This window comes from Rattus rattus, chromosome 4 (assembly GCF_011064425.1).
Source record: "Rattus rattus isolate New Zealand chromosome 4, Rrattus_CSIRO_v1, whole genome shotgun sequence".
NCBI classification, from domain to species: domain Eukaryota; kingdom Metazoa; phylum Chordata; class Mammalia; order Rodentia; family Muridae; genus Rattus; species Rattus rattus.
The window spans coordinates 116,709,041-116,731,163 of NC_046157.1; the positions used below are offsets into that span (position 1 = coordinate 116,709,041).

The 22,123-nt window shown below is 42.1% G+C and overlaps 1 protein-coding gene across 1 annotated transcript in view; it reads left to right on the forward strand.

Moving 5' to 3' along the window:
* Positions 1-22,123, forward strand: part of Il18r1 (interleukin 18 receptor 1) — a 32,462-nt gene that overhangs the window by 8,537 nt on the left and 1,802 nt on the right. The window contains exons 4-11 of the mRNA XM_032901016.1: positions 694-940; positions 4,790-4,955; positions 7,390-7,534; positions 10,444-10,506; positions 12,995-13,115; positions 14,678-14,817; positions 16,563-16,721; positions 21,296-21,454. Of these exons, the coding sequence (XP_032756907.1) occupies positions 694-940; positions 4,790-4,955; positions 7,390-7,534; positions 10,444-10,506; positions 12,995-13,115; positions 14,678-14,817; positions 16,563-16,721; positions 21,296-21,454 (1,200 nt within the window). The remainder of the gene's footprint in view (positions 1-693; positions 941-4,789; positions 4,956-7,389; positions 7,535-10,443; positions 10,507-12,994; positions 13,116-14,677; positions 14,818-16,562; positions 16,722-21,295; positions 21,455-22,123) is intronic.

Genomic DNA, 22,123 nt, shown 5'->3' on the forward strand with positions numbered 1-22,123 from the left:
CCAGAGGGTTTGAGAAATGTTCAACAACTTCAATTTAGAACAGAAGGCCATTCTTTGGAGATGAAAAAAAAAGGAAAAGATACATTTCCAAAGCTAAAGAATCTGAGCTGAGAAACAGAGGGACAGGAAGAGAAAGGGGTCCTGTATAGGGGGTGGTGTATATTCATCAGTTCTTGGTCAGTTATGAGGAAACCGGCCACCATGGGGGCTTAGCTACCCAAGAAGTCCATCCCAAACCTCCCCAGAATTGAGTAGATAGACTGGTTGGGCAAAAAGGACATGAGACCTGTTATGATAGAGATGAGGGGGTACACACAGGTTTCTTGTCTGACATGGTGCTGACATTCTGAGGGAATATGAATACCCTATGACTTCTATGTCTTTCCTTAACAGTAAGTTATAAACATCGTACTCTGAAGACGTGGCCTCAGTGCCTTTGAGCGAGGGTTGATTAAGCTCTTCAACTTTCAGTCTAGGGGAAGCTGTCAGCTTTATCTTCATCTTGGTTCTGAAAGTGTCTTATCTCCAGTATGTCTTCTCTTCAGACAAAAGACAGCACAGGAGTGTGATGCCGAGATTTCTTGTAGCTTTCTCTCTCGTCGACCTTGCTTTTCATACTGGTATAGGGAGCGAATCAATGAAAAATCACCCTTGTCCTGTTTTATCTCCCTTTCCTGTTTTAATCTGCTGCAGAAAGTTGCATTCGCCGGTCGCAAATTCACGTAGTAGAGGGAGAGCCTTTTTATCTGAAGCCCTGTGATATGTCTGCACCCATGCATAAGAATGAGACAGCCACCATGAGATGGTTCAAAGGCAATGCTTCACATGGCTACAGAGAGCTGAACATGAGAAGCTTGCCCAGAATCGCTTTTCATGGTCACGCTTTGGAATTCTGGCCAGTTGAGCTGGAGGACAAGGGAACGTACTTTTCTCAAGTGGGGTGAGTAAGCCAATTTGTTTTAACATCGTTCCCAAGGCTCTTGACCTTGGGCTTAGAGAGTCAAACACATTTGTAAGCTCCAATAACCCATGCATTTTTTTCTCTCTCTTGCTCTCTCTTCAACAGGAAACAAATGTTTCATAATAGAGAAATATTAAGCTGGTCACGCTGAATTTATTATTATTATTATTATTATTATTATTATTGTGATTTTACTGGATGTTTAATGAGATTTCCTTTGAGGGGACTCTTGTTGATGATGAGTAGAGATGAAATTCAGGCAGGTTTAGAGTGAGGATTTCAGATGATACGGCACCTGAGGCAGGAGCAGCAGGGACAGCCTCCCACGTGGTCAATTCTGGCTTCAGAGAAAGGGGAGGATTTAGGGGGAGACATCCTAGTCTAGTTTCTGGAGGTTCCTGGAAAAAAAAGAGGCAGAGTTGCTGGGGTAAAGATATAGCTGTTACCAGCTGCAAGCTAATAGCCAAAGTCAGAGGGGGGAGGGAGCATTCATGTACGCATGTATGCACACACGTGCACATGCACACACGTGTAGGTACACATCCTTTCTAAAGTCTTGACATTGACTTATAAAATGACGCTCAGGGTTAGCTCCGTGGTATGTCACTGAGCTGTGAGATGGAGCAGATTTCTCCTAGAAATCTGTTTTTATTCTAGAGTGAGCCCTGATCATTATCAGTCCACCTTAGAGAAAGAGAAGTGAGATTTCACAGCAAAGCCTCTTTTTTCACTTCTGTGGTTTTTCACAAAATGAGGTCATTGTTGTTTATTAGACACAGAAACTTCTGAGCGTCAGAAATAAGTTGTAGGACTTGGTTTTTTTTTTTTTCTTTCAAACAGTGCAGTTTATGTGAAATATTTAAGAGAGATAAGGTACATTGCAACTGGATCTTTCTAGAGCAAGATAAAAGTGAATGGAGAAGAGAAACAGGGCCGTCCTCACTGTCGTAGTTTCATGTACATGATTTAAAGACATGGGCATTCTGGACAGGGTGGGAAAAGCCATTTGAGGGGGAGGAGGCATCTATGGTCACCCTGGGGAGAAGATGGAGACAGGGTGTTCGCTATCTGTTTTTCTGACATAGCGGGCATCTAACACAGTCTGCATTAGTAAGCAAGGGGCAGACCATCGGAATAAGGGGTGGGGGCGATATGAGGAAGCGGTACGCAGACTCGAGGAGGCCGGAGCATAAAACGGCTCAGAGGATTTCAGAGACAGCCCCTGAGTGTGTTGGAAGGTGGTGAGTCAGAGGAGTACAATCCGACGATAAGGAAGAAGCTTTGAAGACGATGGCTTTGAGCGTAATTTAGATCGTCCATCTTAGATACATACAGTTCAAATAGCAGAAGAACCCGACGTCTGCATGACATTTTAAGAAGGAAATCACCACTGGGCAGGTGGATCAGCATTTTTTGAGAGCACTGGAGGCAGGAGAGAGAGCTTAGTGGTTAAGAAAATGTGCTTCTCTTGCAGAAGACCTGAGTTCAGTTTGCAGCACCCGCGTTCCGTGGCTCATAAACACTTGGAACCCAGCTCTAGGCATTAGGGCGTCTTCTGGGCTGGGCAGCACCAATAGTTACATACTATGTTCACACACATGCTTGTGTGCACACAGAATTCTAAAAATTAAAATCTTATGAAGAGGAAAGAAAATAGCTAAGAAGGAAAGTCACACAGAAGAGAGAGTTTACTGTAGTGGGGGTGGAGACACGAAGGTAGGAGCCTGAGGCTGGTGCACAAAAAGCTTATATTGGCGCCAGAGAGAAGGAAACAAGTCTTTCCTTTTAAAGCCTTCCTTCCTTTCTTGCATCCATCCCTCCCTCCCTCCCTCCCTCCCTCCCTCTCTCCTTCCCTCTCTTTTTTCCTTTTTTCCCTTTTCATCTTGCTTTAGGTTGCTGCTGCTGGAACCCAAGACTGTGTTCATGTTCGGCAAGTACTGGACAACTGAGCAATCTGTCTTTAAGCAGGGCTCCTTAAACCCAAGCGGCACCCAGCCAGAGGGGCCGTTATAATCAGAGTGGCATTGGTCCATGGCCACAGGTGACAGGGGAGTCGGGGGCCTTATATTTTGACATTCTTGATCTCAACTTCCTGCCAGCCTCTGAGCTTGCTCTTGGACAGGGAGCACAGAGCATTGCCTGGCTCAACATTTCTGAGGGGTTCCCACACATGGCAGGCACTCTGTCAAGATTTGCTGAATGTTAGGAAGTGAGAACTGCAGAGGTAGATGCCAACGTGATTTGACAAGAGGAAGAACAATGATATCCACCAACAAGAGCCCCCCCCCCCCCCCCCCCCGCCCAAAGCTCCTAGGGGCTAAACCACTAACCAAAAAATACAATAGGAGGAGAAGTCTCCTTGGTCCTTTGAAGGCTCACTTCCTCAGTGTAGGGAAATGCCAGGGTGTTGAGGTGGGAGAGGGTGGGTGGGTGGAGGGGGGAGCATCTTCATAGAATCCGGGGGAGGGGGAGGGAAGGGAGGACAGGGAAGGGGGATAACATTTGAAATGTAAATACATAAAATATCCAATAAAAAAAAGAGAAGAGGATGCTGCCAATGGGAATCTGAGCTCTTTTCAAGGCCAAGTAGCTCTGCTATGCATCGCACTGCTTTTTACTGCATGACAGTCTGTTACCCTCCCTAATCCTGACTGATTTCCTCTATGTTGAACTACAAGGTAAAGGACAAGGCTTCAGGAAGTATGAAAATGTAGTATTACACCATCCAATCCTGCCTCTTAGGGCCAAATCGATGTGCATTTACTCTAGAACATCTCTCTCTCTCTCTCTCTCTCTCTCTCTCTCTCTCTCTCTCTCTCTCTCTCTCTCTCTCTCTCACACACACACACACACACACACACACACACACACACACACACTTGTATGACCATGGGAAAGTTGTTTGGATATTCTAAGACTCAGCTTTCTCACAGGAACGTAAGGTCAACCTCCCTTGCATATACACATTGTAAAATATCTGGGAGTCTTTGAGCAATAGATCACTTTGCTTTCCTCTGTCCATCTCCTTGTAGATGTAAAGGGGACCTGGTCTACACACCATTTCCCAGGTCACAGGACGATTTAGCAATATATCTGCTACTTTGGGGATGTGGACCCATATGTCACATGCACAGTATAAGCATGCATCCAATTGAAAATGTTTTTACTTTTAAAAACACTGTTGTTTTAAAAACATGACATTTAGCACCATCTTCAAGATGGCCAATTTCTGCAGTAGAGTTACTGAAACTCACCTTTGCTCAGTTGTTCAAGGACTGTGCCAAACTCCAACTTATTCAGTAGTAAGGAAAAGTCCACAGAACAACGTGCCCTGAGAAACAGAACACACACTGTATGCACACACTGTCAGGAGACAAGGTTGGTAGCTGCTTATAGATCTGCTTACAGAAGACTATCCTCCTATCCTGGTATGCCAATCTCTGAATTTGTCCAGCACTGATGATAAAGTTTAAAACATTAGTTCCTCCTTAATCCATACCAAATGGCTGCCTGTGTGTCTATTTGGTACGTATGTGTGCTATGTATATGGTATGCACATGGTGTTGTGATAATGTGTGTGTGTGTGTGTGTGTGTGTGTGTGTGTGTGTGTGTGTGTGTGTATGTATGTAAAGACTGCACTGGAGTGCAATCTTTCGCCCCATGACAGTTATAAACTTTCTGCTCTGAACCAAGGGGTGGCAGAGAGAAAAACTTACACATCAATGATTAAATCTCTTCATATAGAAATTATGGTAAATTGGAAGATTAGAAGTAGTTGAGAAATCTCTTCAGTCATTATAAAATCTCTTTGTACCTTTGTTTCTTAGAAATGATCGTCAAAATTGGACCTTAAATGTCACCAAAAGAAACAAACACAGCTGCTTCTCTGAGACGCTTGTGACGAACAGAGATGTGGAGGTTAAGAAATCTCTGTGGATTACGTGTGAAAATCCTAGCTATGGAGAGCTGATCAACCACACATCGCTGTATAAGGTAACACGTTGAAAATGTCTCCACTCAATCAGGAAGGTAGCATTCCATGTGGAGAGTATGAAGACTGTGGACCATTTCAACCTCAACTAAAACAATGGGTCTAAGGCCACGTGACTTACTTGGCCTGTGTCAGAGACCGTTCTGTATGCTTTGTGTAAAGAGCTAATGTGTGCAGCGTGGGTAGTGTCATAGCCTCCCTGCTTTGTAGTAGGTGCCCAGTACACAGCGACCGCTTCTTCTCTCCTGATCTTCCTTCATTGTCCTTCTATTTAATTCAACCAGTTTTGGGAATGCAGATTTAGATTTTTTTTTTCATTTTATTTTGTGGCATCCGTTGAAATGTTGAAATACAGGAGTGTCTGTTTTCTGAATATTTGAGTCTCCTTTATAAAGCTGGGGGACAGAAAATAAAAAACAAAGAGAGCGAAAGATCCCTCCTAATCCCTCAGCTGGGCCACTTTCGTTAACAGATGAACCTCTGTCCTTAGCAGTGATGTGTTCTGCTGCCTGCCTATTTTTTTTCTAACTAAAATGATGTGATTATTCATCTATACCTTTCTTTGAACAACCTTCTTTCAAACCTGGCCTGAATTTTGTATGGGCTTAAGTGAAACTAACTGACCTTATTGTTATTAGACAGGTGTAAATGTCCCGGGTCCTACTGTTACTTACAGATTATAATGGATGACATTTATGTAAATCTTCTGCTGATTTATTATTAATATTATAATAATATGATTAATCATTCAAGAAAATCCCCACATGTAGGATTACTGGACCAGAGAGAGGTTAATTGATTGTTCAACTCTCTACCTACCTTCGTTATACTCCCCTAACACGAGAAATTATACTTTCAGAGGGTTAAAGATTTGACATCAAACATTTCAGAAGCTTGGTATATGTTCCTGTTGTTCTCTTAATGACTCTTAAGTGTGTGGACTGCATCCTAATAGAGCTTCTTTTGTGGATAGCCTGTGTGGTTTCTGTTTGCTTCCTTGGAGGACCTTTCCCTTATTGGGTTGTAAGAGCTCTTTAAAAAGATGCTACAGAGTAGCCTTTTACACCTGTGTCTCACGTTTAGCATGTATAAAATAGTGTATACATTCACATTCATGCACATATGCAACATGACCTGTATCATATCTGTGGGAGGGAAAGCCCTGAATGGTTGACCCTGTCAAAAGATGAACAGAAGCTGGGCCACCAGTGGTTTCCTTGGGGCATGCTCGTAGGCCTTTCTGTAAGGTCTTGATGTGTGTGGTTGCAGGGGAGCTTCCTATCCAAAGTGTTTTCAAAACACATGACTCAGTTTTGAGTTTACCTGCCTTCTTTTACTGTTAAATATACACATTTTGCAGTACATGTAAATTAGGGAGTCTTGGTTGCTGGGTTTTAGAGGAAGCCCCAATACATATAGGCATACATTTAGGAGATGCATCTGTTTGTGGCTGAACAGCTGACCAGAAAAACCAAGCATGCTCAGACTGTGGGCTGTTCGTGACCTTCCTCAGGTGTAAGGCAGCTGAACCATAAAAGGTCTGATTGGAACTGAAAATGAAGACCTCAAGCATTTTGTATATATTAAAAAGAATCTGCTTAGGTTTCTAAAATGCTACTTATACTCAGAAACACTTTCTAGATATGTGGTACACATGGGCACTCTGCAAGACATTTGCCTGGGTCTAGCTACAGAGGCTACCAGCAGAAGCCAGCAAGAGTCAAGGTCTATAAGCATTAGGCTCTCCTTGTTAGGAAATGTAGAGGAACAGAGACACACGGTCAAAATTAATCATTCAGATCTCCTTTTCTGATAGTTCCTGCACTGACCAGGACCTACCAGTGGTTGACTGAGGGCTGGTTTGTAGATGGTGGCTTTGCTACTCTTATTATTGGTTACTATGACATATAGAGAGAAAGAGAAAGATTGAAGTATGCCCATGGATCTGGCCATCTGTGCAATTTGGCACAGGACATCAAGAATAGAGAGGGAGCAAACTCTACTCAGTCCTCCTGGTCATTCTGTTCCACTGACCTTTCCCTTACACACAGAATTGGAGCCAAAGTGTCAGGCAGTAGGGGTTTGTTTCATGGGTAGTCTTTATCTAAACAGGGACTTTATTATTCTGTTTTAAGTATTTAAGTATTCTGTCTCTGTTTCTGTTTGTCCCTCTCCCTCTCTCTTTCTATATGTGTGTTAGCACTAGGTAACAGTGGTGATAAAAGCCTGCTCTTCATTAGTAGCAATGATGACAGGGCACTTTATTGCCCTAGTGGAAGCAAGGGTGAGTGGCTGGGACACATACTTGGGAATTGCTGGTCATCTATTGTGTCTCCCTTTGTCCCTAAAGATCTTAAGCATTAGGGATGTGAACAATTAAAACTATGATACCTTTAGTGTCCTAAAGTATTTTAATTTGCCTTGAAAAAAAACCAGAACTGTAAGGAAATATCAAAAACCCCAATGATCCTGAAGGATGCCGAGTTTGGAGATGAAGGTTATTACTCCTGTGTGTTTTCTGTCCACCATAACGGGCAACAGTACAACATCACCAAGACTGTCAATATAACAGTTATTGAAGGTAAGAGAAAGTTTGCGGAAGAAGCAAACACAGATGAGAGAAGCAGGTCCTTTCTTTTATTGTGAAGTTACTTGGGGTGGAGAGGGTACCTCCTAGGGTTTGAGATACAATACCGCTTGAGATCTTAGGTTTAAAAGCTTTATCTTGGCCTCTCCTAAAACTGAAAACACATTTTCTTAGCAGTAAATGGAAGCTTACATGGGTGAATCTCTTGAAAGTCAGCTCATTCTTGTTTAGAATTTGAGTAAATTGCAGAATCTTGTTGAACTTTCGTTTTCGCTTAACAAATATTTATTGTGGTCACAAATATTTATGAGTAACTATATTCAATATGATCTACTTAGTGCTATAAGGTAAAAGACACAGGAGGATTCACCAAAGCACGGGTTACACTGTAGTCAAGAAATTTTATATGGGTTTGAAGAGACAGTAGGCACTAAAGCTGTAACTATATGAAATGGGTTGTCAGGGAGGCTCAATGGTGTGCTATGTAACTATACAAGACAAGTCTTGAAGACTTCACCAAGTCTGGATTGTGGAGGGACAGCACCTGAAGGTGCAGAGCATGCTGGGAGAACAGCCAGCAGCTGACAGAGTAAGGGCACCATGTGTTAGTTGGAGGGGAGGTTTGCACATAACCCAATTTGCCCTGAGCCCAGAGGACTGTCAAAGACCTAGGACTCTATGGTGTCAGGGATCCGAGTATTGCACTGCATGGCGATATACTTCAGTTGGGCTGATGTGTTTCTTCTGAACTCCACCTTATGGTTCAATAGCTGCGCCTGTGTTACTATTGTAGCAAAGCCCCTCAAGACTCATTGTCTTGAACAAATACACACCTTGACTTCAAGGTTTGGAGGTTACATGTCTGAATAAGTTCACTGGGCTGAAGTCGAGGTTTCCACAGCATTGTATAGTTTGGAGAATGTGAGGGAAATATATTTCTCTGCCTTTTACCAGTATCCAGAGTCTATCTTATCTACATTATACATTATCCTCAAGTCCAAGAGCACAACTCTGCTGGTCTTTTTGGTTTTTTTTCACCTTCTTCTCTTCTCTTTCTTCTCCTTCCTCCTCCTTCCCCTGGCCCAACTTTCATCATTATATGCGCTCCTTAGACCCTGACATTTCTGACTTTCTTACAAAGACATATTTATACCCTCTTGGACAATACAAGCTAACTTCCCTTTCTCCAACTCCTTAAGTACTCCAACTCCTTAAGTACTCACACCTACAAAATCCTTTTGGCCATATTCTTCTGCTAGAACAGAGTGCCATGGACTGAACCAATTATATATAAACCATAGAAGTTTACTTGACTGGCAGTTCTGGAAAATTCCAGATCAAGGGACCACCCATGAGTGTGTATCTATGGTGTGCTTTGTGGTTCAGGACACCTGATGTCTTTCTGTCTAATCACAGTGTCATTGCTGGGAGATACCTCCCTTAGTTTACTAATATGGCTGGATTAACTCACAAGGGAGCTTCCAAGATCCACCTGCCTTGTTCCCCATGTGCTGGGGTTACGGGCACAGGCAGACATGCTTAGCTTGTTACATGGGTTTTGGGGATTCAAACTTAGGTCTCACCCTAGCACATCAACCATTGCCATCCACTATCACTTCCCCAGCCCTGAGAAGAAGATCTCCAGTTGACTGGAGGGTGAACGACTATGTATGAGACAGAAAACCTGGACTGGGCTCTTCCTTTTAATCAAGAACCTACCCTGTAATACCTAACCCATTTTGACAATAATGAGATTTATGGAGAGGCTTATATACTTTAGGTTAGGACCAGAAATCACTAGTGACAGCAATGGTACTGAGTCCACAGGTTTGTACAGGAGGGTTAGGTAGAGTCAAGTAAGGCACCCAGGGCAGGGATAGGACTGGAGACGCCACATCCTCATGAGTAGGATTGGTGCCTGGGAGGGTTGCTTCACATGGCTCATCTAGTCTTGATATATTCTGTTAAATCCATCAGTGAGAGGAGGACGGACAGACAGAGGGAGGCAATGTAGAGTAGGCAAGTGTTTCCGAGTGGCTGTCCATCTTCTACGTCCTAAACATCTGGCTCTCTCACTACCTGGCAGCAGTCTCCCTGGACCAGATGTTTCTTTGGGTTCAGGTTCACTGAGCAGAAGCCAATATTTGAGTTCAAAGGACTCTAAATGGATGATGCTTTCGGCAATAGAAACACACAGCTAATGGGCTATGAAGGTTCCATAATACGAGCTGTGTTAATGAGGGGTTAATAAGATCATGACACAGGCCAATATGTAGCAATGACTGCAGTTACCCCTAGATAAAGCTCAAAACCTAGTGGGGCTCCTGACACCACAGTTGGGACCGAAACTGATATGTTATAAATATATATATATATGTTATGTGATAAACTATGTTTATATATGCGCCCGTAGTAAAATCTGGTTTATAAATTAGGCACAGCAACAGATTAGCAACACATAATTAATAATGAAATGTAGCAATGTGCTGAAGCCAAATTGTCAAAGTTGCTATGTTTATGCTTTGTGGTCATGACATAGAATGCGGGTTATTTGGATACAAGTACCGTGATACCATGGTGATTAGGCTGGTGGGATACAATGCAAGGATGCACTGAACAAGGGGATAAGTCATGTCCTGGTTTGGATGGAATGGGATGGAACACTGAGAATGGCACATAGTTTAAAAATCGCAAGTTGGTTAGTTTAAGCTGTTCCTCTATTTAACATTTCTTGGGCCACTTAAACCAGAGAAAACAGAATCAAGTATAATCTAGAAATGCAGTGTTGGAATCTCTGTTACATGGGATGACCACATTCCAATGGACAGGTCTCCTCAAGGAACTCGAGGCAATTCTAATGGATTTTTGTTTTTGTTTGTTCGCTTGTTTTGTTTTCCTTTTAGGGAACAGTAAAATAACTCCGGCTATTTTTGGATCGAAGTCTGAGAAGGTTGGTGTAGAACTAGGTATGTTTTACAATGCGTATTTTCTGAATTTATGACATGGGGCCATTGTCCGGTTTTCAAGAGTAAATCTGGCTCACTGGATACAACTCATTACATATTTATTGATCAATATCACAAAATGTGGAAAAGCATGTCATTGTTGAACCTTTTAGATCAGTTAAATGACATTTCTGTTCAAAACTCAGTACGGGGTGTCTATGGTTTGTAGACTACGCGCTCAGCCATGGTTTTCCTCCCACTATTTTTCCTTTATTGACCTTTCAAAACACACAAAAAAATGGTGATGATACTCTGGAGGGATAATTCAATCTTGTTCTGTGGTTTGGCCACAGATGGAATTGGCTATACTTGTAGGATTTGTCTAGTGCAGTGGTTCTCGGTCTTCCTAATGCTGTGGTCCTTTAATACAGGTCCTTGTGTTGTGGTGACCCCAACCATAAAAGTATTTTGTTGCTACCTTATAACCATAATTTTGCTATAGTTATAATGTAAATCTCTAACATGAAGGATGGCCTTGGGCAACCGCTGTGAAAGTCTCCTTCAATCGCTAAGGGGTCAAACCTGCAGGTTGAGAACTGCTGGTCTAGACGTCTCTTAAGACTCCGTACAATTAAGTAATTTCTTTCAAATATAAAAACAAGGAAGAAATGGAATAAATTTGCATATTCTAAACCAGATATTGGGTTGAATGATTGGAGATAGCTTTTCCTACCGAAGTACAGGAATATTTATTTCATAGCATCTACTGAATAACTCACACACAGGCCAAACCACTCATAATGATCTCAGACTGCTCAGAACTCAGCTAGGTTGGCTGAGAGCAGATGTGCTGTATGCAATCTGTCGTGCACTTAAATACAGGGTTCGAGTGAATTCTGTACTCCTGTTGGTTGCAAACCTTTGCTGCTAGAACACAGCTTCTTTGAGTGTGAGTATGGAAAATTTGGCAAAAGTTTTACTTTCTGAATACACAATGACAGGAAATTCCAAATCAAAACCACAAAGAAGCCAAGACGTTTCTAGGAGCAGCAGTCACTGGAACTGACTTATACGACCTCACTGTGTGCTCCATTCTGAGCACACATACACACATGCACATATACACACATGCATACTATGCACAGGCATGCCTTCTTCCTGTGTACCATGGGAAAGGACTGAACACCTCGTTCCAGGATCAAGACTGGCGTGCATCAGAAGATTCAGTCTCTTTACTGTGCATATATAGGCTTATAAATGCATAATGGTTTAATTACAGAAAACAAAACAAAATAACAACAGCAGCAGCAACAACAACAACAACAACAACAACAACAAAGAAAACAATGCCTTTGGGGTTTCCCTCCTGTCATTGGTGAACCCTTGGCTTGTACTGTGCTAGAGTGTTTCCTTTTGAAATTGGCTATTTGAGTTACAGACTTGAATTTTATTTTTTAACAAAATTGTTTGGAGGAATTTTAGTTCAGGATCAGGATAGAATTCCTGAAAGGTCCCTAGATCCACGTCTGCCATTTTGTATTACATATTTGTGTAAAGTTGTCTCAGCTTTGATGATTGTAAAACCAAAATTTGAACCTTTCTAAGTAACATTGAAGCTGTTCCAGATCATGAGTTACCAGTTATTCAGCCAATGTTTAATTCTTTACATAAAAACAAACAAGCGCACCTCTCATTTGCAGGCATGTTTGCTTTTGTCTTTAATAAAAGTAATGTGTATAAGAAAGAATTGCTTTAAAATAAATTTCCTCTTCTCTTGCTTTCAGTCAATGCTTAATTTATAGGCCTATCTAATTGACCCTTATACTCAAGCACACACACATTTATTGGCTGTAAGGGAGCCATGAATCCCTTACCTCCTGGCTGGGCAACACTTGCTCTCCTATGGTCCCACTGCAAATATCTGCGACGCTCTGCAGCCTCATGCTACCCAAGCCCTCGCTGACATTCCCAAGAGCTGTGCTGCTGCCCCCGCATCCTACAGAACTGGACTCTCTGCTTTATGAGACTCCTGCTTATTTCAACTCCAATAAATGGCTGCCCATGTTTACTTACCTAGAGGTGACCTTTTCTAACTACACTTTAATTTCACCATTTCTTGTTCTTGCCCCCTGTGTGGCAATTCCTTTATTTTATGTAATCAGTTTGTACAGTGTACCTATCTTGTTTTTCTGGTAGTTTAAGAGAGACATTGGCTTGGCACTGTCTACTCACTTGAAGATTGGAAAGTCCACCGACTCCCTAAATTTTAATAATTGATTTTAAGGTGAATATTTAAACAGAAGTCAGTTAATTACTTGGTGATGGCTAGTCATCACTACAAGATTCTTCTCTGTTACTGTAATTTTTAAAAATTTAAAACAAATCATCTCTTCGATTTTTATTTTCTGAACGTGGTGCTATTTCACAGTCACTTAACCACACACTGGTTGTATTTGAAATGTCTACCGAGTTTCTAAGTTCAAAACCAAGACTGTCGACTTCTACCTAGGAGAAGATGTGGAGCTGAACTGCAGTGCTGTGCTGAATAGAAATGATCTGTTTTATTGGAGCATCAGGAAAGAGGACAGCTCAGACCCTAACGTGCACGAAGACAGGAACGAGACAACATGGTGTGTACATGTGACATGTAAGAGATGCGGTGGTGCGTGCTGTAAAATTCACGTATGCACACAGCGGAAGGGAGGCTGGGCTCCTGGGTGGCTGAGGGGATGTTTCAGCTAGCTTTAACTATAATTACAATTTGTTCATCATCATCATTACCATGTTCCAATGTGACTGATCATGCAGAAGTTTGCTGTACCTATCTAAGCCTGAAGAAAGACGTTTCCTGAGAAAGTTAGTGAGCGTTTTTTAGCATCGTTTTATAAAGGCACCAGCTAGGCAGAGTCTGGAGGAAAGCCACCAAGCTCCTCATAAAAGGGCAATCAAATGGTGTCATAGTTTCTTGGAATTTTTAGAACTGAATCAAATGCTTTATTTTTATTAATGTGCCGAAAGAGTAAAAATGGTGTATCAAACTCGGGTTTTCTGCAAGCGCAGTCCATTCTCTTAACCTCTGAGAATATCCAGTTGATACAGCTTTGATGTGATTTATCATTTCCTGAGCTCCTACAGGAGTCTGACTGCCATTATCTTTTGAATGTATAGAGAATGGAAGAATAAACCCACTCTGTCCTTAAAGGAATGAGGCCTTCGAAATTTGGCTTGACTGGATTGGGTAGTTGTCTTGGTCATGGTTCTGTTGCTGTGAAGAGACATCATGACCATGCCAACTCATCTTTTTTTAAAGGCATTGAATTGGGGCTTGCTTACAATTTCAAAGGTTTAGCCCATTATCTTCTTGGCAGGGAGCATGGGAGATGTAGGGAGAGGTGGTACTGGAGAAAGAGCTGAGAGTGCTACATCTGCTGGCATCTGCTGGCAACAGGAAGAGCTAGACTCTGAGCTTGGAAAAGGCTCTTTGAAACTTCAAAGCCTACCCCCAGTGACACACTTTTTCCCACAAGGCCACATCTCTTAACTCTTTCAAATAGTGTCACTGCCTGGTGACCCATTATTCAAATCTATAAGCCTATTGGTTAAGAGCACCGACTGCTCTTCCAGAGGTCCCGACAGCCACATGGTGGCTCACAACTGTCTGTAGTGGGAATCCGATGCCCTCTTCTGGTGTGTCTGAAATCAGTGACAGTGTACCCAGTACATGAAATAAATAAATAAATCTTTAACAACAAACAAATAGCCTATTGGGGCTATTCTTATTCAAAACCACCACAAGAGTGGAGTCCCTGCGATTGAAGTCTGATGGCTTTATAGCATGGAAGAAAAAGACCATATGTAAGTCCACAGATGCTGCTGCCATGCTGTGATATAGCTCAGGGGCCCTGCTAGAGCATGCGTCATGCCTTTTGACTGTAAGCTAAACAACATTTTCTCTTCATAGACTCTGGCTGCCCAAGATTCACTCATGGCAATGAAAGATGAAAGTTGGCTGCCTGCCTTTCTGTGAATTCTGTTGCTCCTTTGAAAAGTCAGGAAACTAATTTTAATTCACACCAGAAACATGGCCAAAGCTTCCTTTCAATATTTTAAACATGTAAATTCCCGTTTCCTGAGCAGACTTACTTCTCATGAGCAAAGCCTGTTGCTAAATTATCTTCTCTTAACGTTACAGGACTTTTGAAGGCAAATTGCATGCTTCAAAAATTCTGAGAATTCAGAAAGTTACAGAGAAATATCTCAATGTTTTATATAATTGTACCGTGGCCAATGAAGAAGCCACAGACACCAAAAGCTTCATCTTGGTGAGAAAAGGTATGAGACACGTTGCTCTTCCTGACCGGCTGCGCTCTGGCGCTCTCTGTGATGTCAGCCCGTCTTGACAACAGGCTTTCATAGGTGAAGAGACCCATCCTAAGTTACAGAGCAAGGTGACAAAAGTCGCAGCTCATAGGTCTAGATCTACTTGCTTTCCTCCCACAGGGAGTTCCTCCATCATCCTCTCTTGTCACGTGAATGTCAGTTGTGCGGTCTGTGCACTTGTGAAGCAAAAGCACCCCGATCTGCTTCTTGGGTGCTGTTCAGTTCCAGTTCAACACCTCTCACGTCCTCAGAGTTCCCATCTCTCATTGCTTCTCTCAATTCACGCATGTCACCTGGGGAATAGGATCTTCCTGTCTCTGGAGCATCAGGAATTCATAGATCTCTCTCAAAGTTGTAGGAATGCCAGAGCATGACCTCTAAGAGTTTTCTTATTAAATATACGTAATTGTTTACTTGATGGAGTGACTGATTTTACTGGAAAGGCTATCTTTTAAAAGTGTGCTACATAGGAGGGTAAAAGCTTCAGTGAGGCGTACACTGTTTGATGTGGAAATCCCCACACCAATAGTATTTCCTCTTGGAGAATAAGCAAAAGGAAAGGGCAAAGGTAGGGTATAGGTAGGTAGTTGCTGCAGCATTGGGTAAGCTTATGGAAAAATTAGAATCATTACAAAGATTAATATATTGTGAATCAATAAAATGTTGTTGGTCAAATGAGGAGTAAAAGGTGATTAACATTTAATCTCAGGTAAACAACAATATCAGGGTTAAAAGGCTTTATTTAAATGTATTTTCTGGGTATGGGTGGTAAGCATGTATATCGTGGATGAGCCTGGTGTTCACTTAAGCTAGAAGAGGGACTCAGATTGGCCCTAGAATTGGAGTTACAGATGGTTGTGAGCCTCCACGTAGATGCTGAGAACCAAACCCTGGACCTCTGCAAGAGCACCAAGTACTCTTAATCACTGAATCATCTCTCCTGCCTCCCCAGAAGGTTTTGACACAGTTTAGCCATCGGCAACTTTCTTGGATGGCTGCTAAGAATTATTCTATTTTGTATACCCCTCTTACCTCTTTTGTGTTTATCTGTGGTGAATACAAGCTGAATGGATCTGGGGCACACGGCTCTTCTTTTGAAGAGTATATCGCCTACAATTTTGTCGAAACCCCAAGTACTGTGCATCAAGAATTGTCACGCGCTCTGTGGAGTGTCTCGTTCATCAGCAACTGTAAGCTAAGCAGGAGGCTCATTTATAATTTTTACTTTGCACATAATGAGACTAGGAATTAGAAGCCTCAAGGATTCTTTTTCCTAAAACACAAACCAATTGATGCAGCCGTATTGGAAACCCAGATTCTCTCTGTCCAGTGTGCCCCTGTTGAAGACACTGTTGGCTCATCCAATAGCAGCGATTCTTAATCCAGTCCTTTGTTCCCCACCCTAGCATGTTACTGCTTCAGAAATCTAAATTCCACAGATACAAATGGCCTGAAATGGCATGCTTCTACGTCGTGTTTTTGGATAGCCTTGCACATATTTTCTAGTTGGAATAAGAAGACTTCCCACTTAGACCACCAGCAGGAGTGTGGGGACCTAGGGGGAAAAGCAAGCGGGAAGACAGACGCCTACATCAGAGCGAAGGATAAGTACTAGCCACCACAACGCAATGGTGGGAAATGCTGGCCACAAGTCTTTGATTCATGATTTTCCTTTTTCTCTCACATTTTTTCTGCAGAAACACCTGACATCCAAGGCCATGTCTTTATGAGAGGAATAACCATGGTTGTTCTCACCTCTGTGGCAGCAGTGTGCGTGGTGATTTTGTGCATCATTTATAAAGTTGATTTGGTTTTATTCTATAGACGTGTAGCGGAAAGAGACGAGACACTAACAGGTAACCTGCCGCTGTGACAGGGACGTCCTAGCTCATGTGTTCGTGCCTGCACCAAGTAAAGGAAGCACTGGTCTTCCTTTTATTTGAATGACACCGCTAACAGTCTGAGACCGCTTCCCAGCCTGGAGTCAGGAGTTACCCTGTGTGGCTTACACTGAGGCGGGCTATGTGCAAGTGTGTACTTGTTAGTGACTACTCAGGTGTGTTCCTTCTGATGCTTCATGTCTGTGAACTGTCTCCTCACGTGTTCCGTGCTGTCAGTCTATGTGTATTTACACACACACATACCACTACACACTCTAGACACCATTTTATACACAATAAAGTTTGTTTTTTGTTGAGTTTTCTATCATCCTTTTCATCATTTGACCTGGGGAAAGGAGGTCAAATAGTTTATGTGGAGGAACGCTGGGGAGAAACAAAACCATCTGTGTCAGCCTCCTAGATCTGTTAGCTCTCTGTGCCCATCACACCTATGTTTCTCAATGTTTTCTAAAGTGACTGCAAATCTTCAAATTTCAAGATTATTATGCTCTGAAGAAGTTAACCTAACTGTGTGGTTTATGTATGTGTGTGTTGTTATTTTTAATAGAAAAAAATGAAAAGAAAAAGACAAAAAAGGGGGGTTGGGGATTTAGCTCAATGGTAGAGCGCTTGTCTAGTAAGCACAGGGCTCTGGGTTTGGTCCTCAGTCCCCCCCCTCCCCACCAAAAAAAAGAAAGAAAGAAAGAAAGAAAAGAATAAAATATCATAGAAGTCAAAATTGAAATTTGTAAATATAAAGCAGGAGACCTTCCCTGTCTTGTCCACATCTCTGAGTCCTACAATGTCTCTACCTGCTATTACATCCACTGACATTAACGTGGATTCTTACTTCTTGCTGCCTTTAAAGAAGCTGATTCTTGGTTTAGTTACCCTACTTTATTATTTTCACTTTTAACTTTATGATTTCTTATGTATCTGGTCATGTTATTGAAGAAATCTCTCATCTTTCAGGCCCTGCTTGCATGTCAATAAGTCAGTCAGTCAGTCTGTCTGTCTGCCTGCCTGCCTGCCTGTCTCTGTGTTGGATGATTGATCTGTCTGTCTGTGTGTTGGTCTGCTTGTCTGTCTGCCTGCCTGCTTGTCTGCCTGTCTTAGAGATAGAGTCTCATGTTGCCCAGGCTAGCCTCCCCATGACACTATGTATCATTTTGCCCCATCTCCCAAACACTGGGTTCCAGGTGTGGGCCCTCACACCCAGTAATTTGCTCCCGTCTAAGCATCGCCCTTTATGCGCCCCCTTCAGATGGGTGGGTGTTTGCACTCTTGCCTCTGTGCTATTACAGAGATGCTGTGCTGAAGGAAGGCATCCATCCGTTGCTTTCTAGCCACGCTGTAATTCCACAGAGATGCTCTCCACAGTGGAATCTCTGGTAATGCCATGGAGGCTTTGACAGGTGGGGTCCCAATGCCTTCCTTCTGGAAGGTTTACATTGCTACCTACAAAGGATGGCATTGACTTTCCCTTACACCCTCCCCCACACACTCTCAGGCTCCTGGTCATTTAATAGATGAGGAGCTGAGACTGAGTGGATTTAATTTGTATTTCATTTTATGATGTTAAAAACACAAGCAGCCTTTTTTTATATTTGATTTTTTTGTGTGTGTCTCCTTTTTCAACATATCCACTACTGGCCCATTCTGGCTCAGCGCTTTCTGTTTTTCTCTTATTTCCAGACACTGTCTTAGGTGAGGTTCCCTCAGTATCTTTATTGAGAAAGGTAATGTGTCATGTTCTCATTATCTTTGCTTGCTGTGATGTGGCTATGTGGGAGACCCAAGTATATCTTTATATAATTTTTTTGTATCCAATTTTGGGGTTATAATGACAAAGGATCCCTTAACTGCATACTATGAAGTGATTCTTCAATACACTTCGCTGAGATTTTTTTTAAAACTTATTTCGTTTTTATTATAGTATAATAGAACTGCATCGTCATTTTTTTATGTCTACAGCTTTTAATATTAACAGCTAGTATGCTCAGGAATATGACTCTCAGCCTGTATGTATGTCACCTTCCTTTGAAACGATATGAGACAGTGAAGTAAAAGGTCCACATATTGCTTTTTCTCCATGGTCTCTGCTCAGAAATACTAATATTTGTATTTAAATGGGCATCGAATAACCTTTCTCCTGAGCTTCCATAATAGTTTCCCTTTGTCCATTTTGTTTGACCCAACTTACACATTCTTGTTTCTTTTTTTGTTTTTGTTTTTGTTTAAATTTTCTAAAAAATTATTTAAACTCTTCAATTTTATTTCATATGTGTGTACCTGAGTGTGTGTTTGTGCACCACATGTGTGCAAGAGCCTGCAGAAGGCAGAAGAGGGCATCTGATTGGAAGTGAAGCCACTGATGGCTGTCAGTCAGCACATGGATGCTGAGAATTGAACCCATGTTTTCAGCAAAGCAGCAAGAACTCAAGCTCACTCAGCCATCTTTCCAGCCCCAGTCATTTTTTTTCCAACTCATCCTTATCACAGTTACTATAGCAATGCACAGAGACGTTCAGGAACACAGGCTAGGTGACTTCACTCCAAGTGAGTTCCATGAACAGGTGCAATCTGTGACAAGGGCAGAGGTGAAGATATGTCTAGGGAAGAAAACTCTGTAGCTAACAGTATGCAGAACATAAAAAGAACCGACAAGCCCAAAACTACCAAAACACCATCAACTGATGCGCATAATTTACTCGTTATTATCCTAAACGACCACTGATAAAATGATAGTATCATTAATTAGAGATCAAAAGTATTAACTAATCATCAGGAAATCAGGTTTTTCCACCAAACTTCTCACTATCCACATTAAAAAAATAAATTGTGATGAAAATTAGCTGATTTATATCATAAAAATAATTACTTGAAATAGGGGACTTGAAGTCAGTTAGTATTTGGGAACTAGTTCTTCATGCATAAGAACTAAGGCATGTTACATGTGCTCTAGATGCACGTGAGATTGCTTTCCTTGTTTCCTTGTTTCCTCAGTTAGATCTTGATTGCAAGAAATCTGTCATCCTCTGCTTTATTTACCCATTGACGCCCATGTTCGTCAGTGACTTGATAAAACCATTTACAAACGTTCAATTCTTTGTTGCCTGAACAATAGGTAGGTAGATGCCATCTAAAAGCATCACCCAGAGGCAGTAGTTACTGTCTACATTACTAACTAGTTTTATTATCACCCATCTTTCCTACATTTGGGGAGCATATGATTCTGTAATCTTCATCAAAATTTTCTTACATGTGCAGTTCTGCTAAACCAGTTGTTTTATATCAACAATTGGTCCTAAGAAATTGGTAGAACAGCATACTGTGAGAAGAACGGAGTAAGCTTTTGCCAGAGAGAGAAAGCATTGATTTGTGAACTTGATTGTGAAGAAATGGGGCCTGGCCACTGGGTGTTGACTGCACGGTATATAGAGGGATAGACCCAGAGTTGTTCCATCCCATCTTACTTAGTAGGAAACCCAAATATGGTTTACCTTTCAGTTCAGTCGGTGCAGATCCGACTCCTTGCCATCTAAGTTTCTGTGTGATAAAAACAAACTAGTCTACTGCCACCACCCTGCTGTCCCATCTGCACCACTTACATTCTGGAGGGCATCACTCAAGTTTTTCTTATTGGGAAAGCTTGACTAAGGAGGTCCCTCCTCTTCACTAGCCAAACTCTCTTGTTCATCTCTGACCATGTCACAGGACTTTTTTTTTCATCTGTGAATGTGCTTCTTTTCAGTCCTGTCAAGTTGTATGTGTCGCTTCAGTAGATTGCACGAAACCAAAAGGAGAATCCTGTATGTGTTTACTCACCCGGTACAGAGAACGAACTGCCTTTGTTGGTTGGGCGACATGTTTCCTCTTTGTTGTTCTCCCAGACATTATCAAGGATTCAATGGGAGCCCGCTTGAAGATCACTCCTGAGCTTTCAGTGGATCATAGGTTTCTCCTCTTGGCATTTGACACTCTAGAGGGGTGTGTGTGTGTGTGTGTGTGTGTGTGTTAGATTATAATATAATTACAACTTCAAACCCCTCCCATATGCTTCTCATTGCTCTCCTCTAAACCCATGACCTCTTTTTTCATTGTTGCTAGCATCTTCTTCCAAATACTCTTACTATTTCTTCCGTGCTCTGGAGTACAGTCTCGATTTGATTTGAGTCTCTTACTTTATTTTACTTTGCCTTGACATTATGTTTTAAAGGCCTTTAGAGAGTGAAACCTCCATAGTGGTGTGGTAGAATTGACTGACGTGAATGAGTGAAGGTGTAACTTACTTCCCAATCCTGGAATGAGGGTCTTCTGGGCTCCCTATACATGCCTTAATATCATGATTATTAGTCTCCTCTTCCCCCTCCCCCCCTCCTCTGGTGGAAGTCTTAAGCAGAAGCTTTAAAAAGGTATTTAGATCATTGGTTGCTTGTTATGCATCTGGGATTTGACAATCAACAATTCTGTTCTCTTTCTATGACACAGGTTTTTACTTAATTTTTTCCTCATCATCATGAATTAAAAGAGTCCACCTTGTCTCCTAGATGGTAAAACATATGACGCCTTTGTGTCTTACCTGAGAGAGTGTCATCCTGAGAATGGAGAAGAGTACACTTTTGCTGTGGAGACGTTACCCAGGGTCCTGGAGAAACAGTTTGGCTATAAGTTGTGCATATTTGAAAGAGATGTGGTGCCTGGCGGAGGTAAGAAAGGGAATCCTGGACAGACAGCCAATGAAGATGATTCTTTCAAGGAAATGATTGTTTGTCTTTTTACTTTAAGGAGGTATATATGGCCAAAGTCCTTTAAGTCAGGAGAAATTGGGTCCGTTTATGACTAGTTACTAGTTAACCAGGTCAGTCTGGTTAAGCAACTTTTCATTATCACACAGTAATAAAATATTGAGAAAATAACTCCAGCCTTTCCATATTGACCCCTTCACTCTGTACCACAGGTCTGACACCTAAGGAGAGGCACAGCCATTTCTCTTTCTGGGACCCTGCCTCAGTAAACCACATGGAAAGCAAGCAAGGAAGGCACTCGTGGTCCAACTCTGACCTCTGTGTGCACATACACACATAGGCATGGCACATACTTATGTTAAGTAAATTAACTAATGAGAAAGAGGAGGAGGGGAAGTAGAAAGAAGACGAGGAAGAGAAGGGGGAAAGGAGAAGAGGGGAAAGAGGAGGAAAAGGAGGAAGAGGGGAAAAGAAGAGGAGGAGGAAGAGAGGAAGAAAGAGGAGAAAGAAGATGTAGAGAAGGAGGAGGAAGAAGAGGAGGAAGAGGAGGAAGAAGAGGAGGAAGAGGAGGAGGAGGAGGAGAACCGGGACAAGAAGGTGGCAGAAGAGAAACTGGAGGAGGAGAAAGAA